The sequence below is a fragment of the Lepisosteus oculatus genome, chromosome 4 (assembly GCF_040954835.1).
Source record: "Lepisosteus oculatus isolate fLepOcu1 chromosome 4, fLepOcu1.hap2, whole genome shotgun sequence".
Taxonomy (NCBI): Eukaryota; Metazoa; Chordata; class Actinopteri; order Semionotiformes; family Lepisosteidae; genus Lepisosteus; species Lepisosteus oculatus.
Genome location: NC_090699.1, coordinates 48842020 through 48853184, shown reverse-complemented (window position 1 = coordinate 48853184; position 11165 = coordinate 48842020). Strand labels below are relative to the sequence as shown.

Genomic DNA, 11165 nt, shown 5'->3' with positions numbered 1-11165 from the left:
TCACGAAGCACTTTTATTGTTTCCCATTCACACGTAGGTGAGTCTTCTCACACTGCACTTTCTGCACGTTCTGCTGTCTCATTTGTAAACTCCAAGCTCCTTGAAAATCAATGAACCTACTGAAATTATTAAAATGTAAATTAAAAACAAACAACAAAGGGGTAAGCAATAGACTTTGTGTTATCCAGTAGAAAAAGGAATGAATCTTCCCCTGCTCTAATATTCTGCTGGCTTTTCTGGCTGCGAATGACAAATTCATTTTCCATTTCCTAGAATCTGGAATAATTACATTGTGTCCAGCTGAGAATTACATGTCACAATTCCTTTGAGATAACTGCAGAGCCACAGGACTGATGCATTTTTCGAAAAAGACCCTAGAGAATTTAATATTGTAGACAACTTGTTGTTCCACCATGATTTGTGTTCACACCAATCAAAGTTAATTGACATTTAATCTATTTTCAACAGTCCTTAGCGTCTACATGTCCCTGATCCAAATTCTAAAATTTATTTTGAAAGGAATATGAGAAATCAAGAGTCACTTATATTCACTAATAATTACTAAAGACCAGATAAGGACCAGATAAAGAGTTATTTTCCTAAAATTCCAGATTTGCAGAGAGCATATTAGCTAGTTCTCACTTTATTTGAAGTGGAGAAACTATATACATATACTATAGAGAAAAATGACTAAAAAGGAAGCTTTCTAGAAATGGGTAAACTCTATTTTACTATTTTACGTAGTGAATAAACATTTATATTCATGACTAAAGTGTTAGAAACACATTACAAGTGTAATGCAGTATTTAAAACAATGATGGTAATGCTGCTTATTGCTAATATTTAAGCTTTTTAACAAAGGTAATGAAAACTGTTATTTAAATAAAGGTGAACACTGTATGCCACTGCAGCAGGAGGCAAACTGTAAATGCTTTTGTATTATAGCAACTTTCCAGTGACTTTCAATCTGGTTTTATCTCTTGTTCCATACTCCAGTGAACTGAAAATTCACACAAGGAAGGCATACTGTCCAATATGTCTGTTTTACTTTGTTCTTCATTTTAATGTTTAATTGAAATAAATTCTTAGATATTATTAATTTATATCAGATGGTTTATAACAAATTGAGTAACGTTGATTGGAACCAAGAAGAACATTAGATTTATTTAATTTACATCAATATTTTTTATTGAGGTTTTGAAAAATGGTTAAAAAAATCTAAATTTTTGAAAATGAATAATGATGTTAATTAAACAATGTGAAACTGGACTGAGTGAAACATAGAGGAAGTAATCTATCATCTCAGATGGATGAAATGTAAAGATTATTTATGAAAATAAATGCACTTCAAATCTGAATACACTTCAAAACAAATTCTTTATATAATCATACAGTGTGTTCCAATGTGTGGAACTCATTGAGTTACAAAGATAACAAATTTAAATGATCAATACTTTTTTCTTCATTGTTTAGCAGTGGAGCCAAAATACTCCACAAAGAGTAGACTTCAAAAATACAAAAATACGAAATATAATAAAACCCTTTTTTGATTTCTTAGTGTTTAAACTTGATTTTCTCCTTAGGTTGCCTTCAGCCTTCAGCAGTACTGTAAGTCCTTTATGTAGATGACACATGGAGTAAACAGATACTTTTGTTTATCCTTTTTGGGCTAATGTGTATTTAACATTTATCAAAAACTGTTTAATGTAAAATGACTAAGTGACAATTATGGTTTTCAGTGAAAAACATTCCACTTTATGCAGAACATTTATCCATTTATTGCACTGCAAAAGGTTTGCAATCCTTACAGTAGAAAAAATGTTTCACATTTCATTTTTTTTTAAATCAATTCACTGGGAAATGGCTGCAACTTAATTATATTTTGGCTTTCTGAATATCTTTCAAAATGTCAGACATAATAGTGAGACTGATTACTAAAACCATGAAGTCTTCAAGAGCGATTTTCTTTTCTTTATCTTCACTGAGGTCTGCAAAGATCTCTTTGTATTTCGGTTTTCCCTCCTGACCCTGTAAAATAGGCTTATGCTTAGTATCCCTTTTCAGTGCTTTGTGGTGCGTTCTAAGACATACAGCAGAAGGCTCATTCATTAGTAAATGTGTTGCACTGGCGGTGATTTAAAATGTAAAAGTTGTTTGTTTTTTTTCCCAGGGAAGAATTACACCCTTTCTTCATTGACAGTTAAAAGGAAAACACTAGTAGACAAGGAAATGTTATTCAGTGACACAATCTCTCTATCTCAGTGGCTCTTGCTATAGGAATGCTCATTCTTTGTTTTCTGGCCATGCTCCTCCATGTACTTTCTACATATAAGAAATCTCATTAAACTACCAAAAAGCAGTGAAATGAAAAGGAGGCAGAAGTCCATGAAATTTCAGTACAATTTGAGGTAGCTGACCAACTGAAAAAAAAAAACCTTAACATGATCTAAGATGGCTTCTGCTCACACAACTGATTAACTCACTGTGGAAATATTTCCCTGGCATTCTTCCTGAGGATGTGCAGCTTTCTGTTGCAAGTCAGAATCAGTCTTAATGAGAAAGACAGACAAACTGGCAGACTTTGATAGAGCCCTACAACTGGAGCATACCAATTCAGCAACATTACACTGTGTTGGTAAGGCTGTCATATTTAAGAAAGTGAAGTTGCTGGAGTGTCTCATGAACCAGTCTCTTAAAAAGGTGGAAACATCTGAGGGGAAAGACAGCGATTGTAGTGAAGAAACACCACAAGTCAACATTTCAGCTACCAAAAACATCCAATGTGGTTGGTATAATCTGTACTACACTGTAAAAGGTTTATAATAACATTTTTTGTTGTAATTAAAAGATTACTATAAGAATTTGTGTTCTAATTAAAAGATAACTATCACAATTTGTCATACACTTTACAAACTGTATGTATTCACCTTTCCCATTTTTAGCAAGAATTGGGTAAGCAGGGAGGTGTCCTTCTCATCTTATTTTGATATACTTATTGTAGACATACTGTGCTGCACTTTTCTGTTGTATATTATTTTTATTTATAGGCTAAACATTTCTAGTTATTCTCTGTCCTTAAAAATGCTCATTTGTAACTTATTGGTTCAGAAACAATAGATTCCAATGCCATGTATAGTAAAAGCTTCTGAAAATTAACATTATAACCAGAAAGTGAGATGAAAGCTTATTGTTTTTAGTTGGATTTAACCCCTTCCTAGCCCCAAATGCAAGACAAGAATGGTGCATTATACCAGCAGTACAAAGTCTTACCCGTATGAATGCCTGAAACTGTGACAGCAACATTTCTTTTGCTTCTCCTTTGGTGAGTCTCCCATCTGCTCCTGCAGAGTTATAGAACACGAGTGCAGCTGTTGCTATCGCCTTTTCGAGGTTTGAACCTTTTCCCAAAGCTAGGAGCATGTGAGGAAAATAAAATGACAAAACAGCCACATTTGGTATTACATGTACTAATACTTACTGTATTTGTCCTTTTCCCTGAAACCTTGGTAATCAATCAAACAAGGTAAAGTGCCTGCAAGAAACGGATATGATACTGCAAGGGCCAGATTCACAAGGGAATGTGTGTTAATCTTTTTTGGAGACAAGTGGCTACTGGTACAAAGCATCTCTGACATGGAATAATGATGAAAACAGAACTCTGCACAAGGATTGATGACACATATGAGTGTAAGTGGATGTGTAATTGCAAACAGTATGCTTTAACAATTCATTTATCTGTAAAGAGGCCACAGGCCCAAGACTTACCTTTGACAGAGTTGATCTGTTTTGATACTGGCATGCTGTTTGAACAACAGAGAGGCTATTATTGAGTTATAGGAAAGCACTAGGCAATATGAATAAAAAATTAACAGCTAAAGGATCTCTTTGTAAGTATTTGTTTTTTTTCTCAGATTTTTAAGTAGTACTCTTATTTTTTAATAGAAAACTTCACCTAGAAAAGTTATACTTATTAATATGGACATATTGTATCAAAGAAGTGAAGTACATTGCTCAAATTTCCTCTTTGAAATTACTCAAACCTATTGTTTTGAACTTTTTCTCACAGTAAATAAGCTCTCCTTGCTCTCCGTGGGAGGTGACTTAAAGTCCCACTGCTTTAATCATGAAATGAAATGTTTGTCAGAAACCTCTGTCAGGTGGAAGGTAAACCTATCAACACAGTTCTGTATTAATGCCCTGTTAACAGCAAACAGAAATGAAGCAATCTTTATAACAAGGAATCTAAATGTTCTCTAATCAATTTACCAATGTTTTGGTATTCTTTTGGCCATATTTAAGGTACAAAACCCAACATACTAGCTAATATAAATATTTAATGTAGACAATTGTTGATGTGCTACAAAGTAATTTGTCAAGCATTCGCAATGTATTTTGTCAGGTGTCTGATGAAGAAAAAAGTAAAAAAAAATATATAAACAATAAACATACCTCTTTGACATTTTCTGTGATGTTAACCGGTAACCCACTTTTTCAGAATTAACCCACTTTTTATTTGTTAATTGTCCTGCTTGTTCAGAACTCGAAACAGACCCACACATACTAACGTTAGTTTCAGTTACCTACTGTACAATAGGTCACTTAGCAACGGGCATTCTGGTGCATAGTTGACTTTGAGCTTGGCACTTAACATCCAGGGGACTGTTTACTTAACAAACAGCAATCTGCCCGGAAAGGATGATATAGCTGCACCTTTTGAACAAACAGTACCATATGGATTTACCGGAACACCATATTTCATTTATTGCTGTTTTAATATATCCAATATAGTGGCAGTATCATCTGACAGAGTGCATAATAGATGCATAATATAGCCATAAAACTGGTACATTCTGATATTTTAAGAGGAAGGATTGTGATGAGGGGCTGGTGGAGATCCTTGTCACATGACCTCTGTTTAGGTCTATCACAAGTCTTTTCACTTTGTTACCAGTTGCCCTTATCCTGTAACAAAAGATTTGTGCTGATTACAAATAAGTTAATGTATTGGTTGTTTTGTATCTTTTTCGTGCCTGTGGTGGATCCTCAGTCTGGTCCTTATCTGTGAGATTCACTATGTTGTATCAGGGCTACAGAGCTTGTCTCACCTCTGGGTAAATGGAGGCTCCCAGTCCATCAGGAGGAGCTGGGGGCAGAGCAAGTCTTTTTTAGCCTGGCCTAAACGTTGTAACCTTGTCTGTGTGATAATAACATGACCATAGCTGCTAGACACAAAATCTGCCATTTGATGGATTTTTCTTTTTAAAATAAAAAGTAACCTAATGGCCTTTTTGTAATAGTATTTGCACGAGACATATAAACATTCTTCCTGCAGCAGATTCTAATACTTTTCTTCAGATGGCTTACACACTAGACACTGATGTGAAGAGTGTTTAAGTTTGGTCAATGAAATGATTGGTGTCTTAAAAGTAGAAACTGTGAGTTGAGTCTAAAACATATGAAACTTCAGTTGGACAAGTGCCTCCAAAGAGAAGATACAATTAATTAGGAACTGTGGGAACAAAGATTTTAAATGTACTGTATATAATTATTATTTCAAAATGTTATGCATTGTAAATAAGACTGTATGTTGCAGAGACTAGAATCTAACACTGCCATTTAATAAAAGGGGCATTAAGTAAGAGACACATTTGAAAGTTAATGGCCTGTGCTGCAGTAATTACCTTTGAGTAGGACAACTGAATTGCTGACTCACCCATTGTCACTTTCAGCATTTCAGCTGTAAATAAAAATAATTCAGACATGGCTATTTTTAAAAAGCTGCCTCCAGCTACATAGATCAGCTCAACATCCCCATAGATTTTCAAGACCTGCTTAGTTACACAAGGACATTTTTGATTGTGTTATTATGTACGTAAACCAAAAATATACCAAAAATATTTCCAATAGTTGTGATCAACAGCAGCTTCTTGCTGATAAATCCCTGTACAATATTTCATATTTCCAGAAAATGATAAATGAAGTACCTGAAGCTGGTAAAATCAAGTGCTAATCATCCTCATTAAAATGTCAGTTTACAATAACACCAGGGACCAAATTAAAGTAATTTCTAATATTCATATAAGACATTATGCAGAGGGTAAAGCACTTTAATAAAAATGCCACAATGTTACATTCCTATTTGCTTAGGGAGTCAAATCACACATTCTGTCAAGCATGAAGCCCATTATACAGTAAGTGAGTCAGTGAAATTAAAAAAGGGTAAATTGGTTTAAATACAGTACAATAAACACATGCTTTACCTCAAAGTTTATTTTTTATAAAATATACATTCTAAATATTTTTCAAAACTAAAAAGTGCTTTACTTAAAATGTTTGTTATAGCATAATGTTTTTAAAAAACTGGGAAAAAAACTTTACCTTTTCTTTTTTATATAATAAACTTTCTAAACATTTTTAACATCTAAAATACATCTCCAATTTAGATAAGACAAGAAGTTAAAGAAATATTTTCAGTAGACAGCCTAACTGAAAAAGCTTAAATTAAAACTCAGCAGCAATCTGTCATGTTGTCAGCCTTTGGTAGCTGAACTTGTAAAATGAACTCTCACAACCGGGAGAGGTGATGAAAAGGACAAGGATGGAAAAGGCTGACAGCTCAACAGAGAGAACCTTACAACACACATACCTAGACAAGTGACCTTTAGAGCCTTATTCTTGCCTGAGGCTTGTTTTCGGTCAGTTATTTTAGTGTCGACATACAGCACATCACACTTACTCCAGAAGTCAAAACCAAGCTATCTTAGTATCCTGCAGTCAATAAACACTATTTTAAACCTAGTTAGTCAGCCGGTGTATTTACACTCCTCTCTCATAAGCTTAATTTATTTTTTTGTTCGCTGAAAATATTCTCCCACTTTCTCCCAGATTGTTGATTTTTTTCCCCAGAGTACACATCCCACAACAATGCCTTTTAAACCCTATTGATCTGATCTCAAGTCCTCCTAACAGCTCGGTTGCTGTGTCTTCGTTATCAGCACTTCCCAGTGTTACATAAGGTGGGCAGCTGTATAGAAACATGAGTTTCCTACTCAGGGGTGAAGCGAACATCTCTTTATACAGCAACTTACAATGTGTACGAACTGTGTTCCGTGAGAATATAAGGTTGTGGCACCATTTTACTGACATTTTAGGCATTAATTGATGTTTCCGACAGTGCTTGTTTTTTTGTATTTTTATACTGTATTCTTTAATTCAAAATATTAATTGTATGTACCATTAATGGTTTCAACATCAAGACCTGACTGAAAACAAGGTCCATTGTAAAAGGGAGCACCATGGTGTTGAAGATCTAAAGAGGAATAACGGAAGAATGAGAAGCAGAGGAGAAAGTATGAAATCATTCTGATTGACTGACCGGAGAAGTGAAGTTGGATTGATATTTTGATCTGAGTCTACATGTCTTCGTCTAGCCTGTAATCATCATTGTGCAATAAGATGTAATTAATAAGAGATGTTTACCTGATTGAAGAGAAAATACCTTCTTCCTTTTGAGGACTCTCTACATGTGTTCCAATCTGTGGTAGAAAAAGGTGTCAGGGGCATTGTGCCATGAATATTAATGCTATTTCCCATTTTCACATCGATAACATCAATTGTTTTACCCAAAAGAGCAACCAGCAGCAATTTTTAGTTAGAACAGAACTTCTATTTTGCCTTTTCAACCAAGGCCAAATTGGTAGTCCAAACCTGCCTCCATCTTACATTTAAGAAGCAATGCCTGCTTTTCCATTGAGTGTGTAGTAAAGTGGTCATTTTGGCTAGCTCGGGAGGGTCAGATTAGTTTAGCATCTTAATTAGGAAACTAATCCAACTTTTCCCACATCCCTACCTCTTCAATGGGCAGGGAATAGAAATAAATCAAAAACAAGGAGGATAACATAAAGTGGCTGCGTACAGAAGCTCTAATTCTGGGTTCCATCCTTCTGGTTACATCATCTAGAGCTACAGTATATACTGTATTTATAGTAGAAAGTCATTTTGGGTGATTTAGCCATGCTAATGCCCTACAAAGTGGAAAAATATTTCAAATGTATCTAGTAGGTATAGCGAATGCAGTTCTTTTTTTTCATACCTTGATGTTGGGACTATGTTTCGAGTCCTTTGGTGTGCTGCGAAAAGTTGTTAAAGGACTTTAAAATGTTTTAGTATCACTGCCTTAAATAAGCTGTTGTTCCAGTCACTAATTTTGATGATCCACATTGCAGTTTATTGTGAGAGTGTCACATATGTGGAAGGCAGCTGTTATCACAGGTGAAGCCATTTCATCAGTTTTTGACACATTTAAGCAGGGATGTTGTTAATATCCTGAATGTCTTGGGGGTAACTTTCCTTTTTGCAGTGTTTTATTTTCTTTTGTCTAAATGAATCTTTTTCATTTTAAAAGAAAACAGTATAAGAAATGTGTGGCCAACATGCTGCGTTTAACATATTACCTATGGCTTTAGGAAACTAGGATTGATGGTCTGTTCTTACAGCCTTTGTATATGTATGTTTCCTTCACAAGCCTTTTGTAATATAGCATTAAGGTTTCGCACTGTGCAGAAGAAAACATATGTATATACAATAGATATGGATATTCATACTTCTTGTAGATATCAATATTTACAGGCTCATTAATATCTGAATAATATACTGGAGTTGCCTGGGTTTAGACATGCTAACAACCATTAGCAGTATGTCTTTCACAAAACAAGTGCTTTGTTTTTGACTTCAGTTTGTCTGTGCCATCCATTATGTATAAAAAATAGACAATATACTTTCCACAACCAACACAAAACACTTAAAAACTAAAATACAATTAAATACACACAATTAGTGACATTTCAATTTCTGCTTTATTTGTGGAAACGGCAGATGCAGGAAATTAATCAGCCAAAACTCGGTTTGGAACAAGTCTCTGAGCACATTTGGCTGTGTGGACAGACAGCATTAAAAAAGGGGGTGTCTTTATAAGCAATTTTAATACACTGCCATTCCTTCAGAAAGAACCCTCATCCCAGTGTCAGTTCACACACTAGATGTGGATGGTCCACAGCAGCCAACTATTCCAGAGCTGACGATGGCAACATCGCTCCCAGGACGCAGTCACAATGCTATACAATCTGCTGTAGACAAAAGTCCATGGAAAGAAAACACGCACGTTTAACCTATGTTTAACGTTTACTACAAAACACACATTTCGAACAGAACAGTAGCACTTTCATGTCTGCAAAACACTTCAAATTTTCCTGCTGAAATGCTGAAACCTAATCTCATATTAAGTTTTTTCTAAATGTTAATGTACAGTATACGAGACTCAGACAGGGGAATTTGTCATTTATCAATCAAATACACTTCAAGGTCAGGACAGTGTTATTATTCCACACATCTGCCACTCTTAAGTGCATCTCCTTGTAACAGAATAAATGGTTGGCCTTCCTAAGCAGTCCAGAACCCATACTGCCACTGAAAGAAAATTAATCTTTGGCTAGGTGAAGGAAGCTCTGCGACAAATGAGAACACTGAGATCCCAGAAGGAAGTACAGAAAAGCCTCTAGGGGGCGATTGTCATCATTTTAACATCAGAGCATCTCTAACTTTGTACAGCAGAGGTAGAGGTATGTAAAGTGTGCTGACAAACAGACCACTGTATAATGCCAGCAACAATATTAAAGATTAAGTAACACCATTATTCATATTACTTGCCTTCCATGAGGCTAACTAATATTTTTAATGCTGTAACGCAACGGGGGCTCAGGCGGGCGCCCTTGCCGCATTAGGTTGGCCCCCCACCGTCGGGGGCTCGAACCCAGGACTCCTGCGTCACTCAGCAGGGACCCAGCCCGGTGAGCCAAAGAGAGATCTCTCTACAGCCCAGTAGCTGTAGTCCTGCTATCACGGGGAAGGGCAGCAACGTCACCGCTCTGGTAAGCCAGCTCTTACACAGTGCCTGTCGGCCGTAAGCGTTACACTCTCCCCCGCTTCATTCGCCATCCCCGTCGAAGGGCTATCCCACCCCGCTTCTGACACCAATGTAACGCAACGGGGGCTCATGCGGGCACCCTTGCCGCATTAGGTCAGCCCCGCACCATCGGGGGCTCGAACCCAGGACTCCCTCGTCACTCTACAGGGACCCAGCCCAGTGAGCCAAAGAGAGATCTCTCTACAGCCCAGGAGCTGTGGTCCTGCTATTACTGGGAAGGGCGGTGACATCACCTGCTCTGGTACACCAGCTCTTACACAGTACCTGTCAGACGTAAGCGTTACACTCTCCCCCGCTTAATTTGCCGTCCCCGGCGAAGGGCTATCCCACCCCACTCTTACACCAATGTAATGCAACGGGGGCTCAGGAGGGTGCCCTTGCTGCATTAGGTCAGCCCCCCACCATCGGGGGCTCGAACCCAGGACTCCCGCGTCACACAGCAGGGACCCAGTCCGGTGAGCCAAAGCAAGGTCTCTCTACAGCCCAGTAGCTGTAGTCCTGCTGTCACAGGGAAGGACGGCGACGTCACCGCTCTGGTAAGCTGGCTCTTACATAGTGCCTGTCGGCCGTAAGCGTTAAAAATACTTTCGCAAACAATTATTTTAAAAATATGCACTTGTGGTGTAATTTTGTTGCTTTATTCAGGTATGTGATCTTTTCCTGCAGGGATTTGTCCACACAACTTATGTACTGTGGGATTTAGTCCAAATACCACCAAAGAACAAAGTAAGAGGAGTGAGTCTATGTGGTACTGTATTAATGCACTAATGCACAGCACCCAGTTAGTGTTGCAATCTATATGCAGTGGACTCAGTTCAGTGACCACAGCCTTCTCCTTTTGAATAAGATCACTTTATTAGTCATATACAATTTCTTGCAGTAGGAATTTGTCATAGGAGTGAAAATCAAAAATGGAAGTGTTTCCATAATTAAGCCGCATTTTCATTCAAACTAATTTAATCCTTTTGTTTTATCAAACCGTTTCTTAAACTATTTTCTTCCATTCAAAAAGATGTTTTTAATATTTCATAGGCCACTAACTTTATCTATGCAGTCAGGTGTGCAAAAATGCACAAGCTTTATTTTGCTAAATTCAGTAAATTCAAGACGTAACAAAAGAGGAAATCTTGATGTGTGTCTGAGGATTTGTTTGGTCTGCTACACTACAGAGAATGACACATCA

General features: G+C 36.9%; 1 protein-coding gene across 1 annotated transcript; it reads right to left on the bottom strand.

Annotated features, from left to right (window-relative positions):
- Positions 1-1358: 1358 nt before the first annotated feature.
- Positions 1359-4583, bottom strand: LOC102687342 (sentan). Its single transcript, XM_015347117.2, has 4 exons — positions 4450-4583; positions 3766-3800; positions 3271-3410; positions 1359-2028 (listed from the first exon to the last, which is right to left on the bottom strand). Exons 1-4 carry the CDS (start codon positions 4557-4559, stop codon positions 1876-1878), a joined length of 438 nt encoding a protein of 145 aa, XP_015202603.1. The 5' UTR covers positions 4560-4583; the 3' UTR covers positions 1359-1875.
- Positions 4584-11165: the final 6582 nt, after the last annotated feature.

Excerpts from the sequence above, each read along its gene's own strand:
- LOC102687342 (XM_015347117.2), bottom strand. The coding sequence starts at position 4,559 with ATGTGTGGGTCTGTTTCGAGTTCTGAACAAGCAGGACAATTAACAAAT. Across the intron at positions 3,411-3,765 it reads ACAGATCAACTCTGTCAAAG|CTTTGGGAAAAGGTTCAAAC; the intron begins GTAAGTCTTGGG and ends ACATGCTCCTAG. Across the intron at positions 2,029-3,270 it reads AGTTTCAGGCATTCATACGG|GGTCAGGAGGGAAAACCGAA; the intron begins GTAAGACTTTGT and ends CCTATTTTACAG.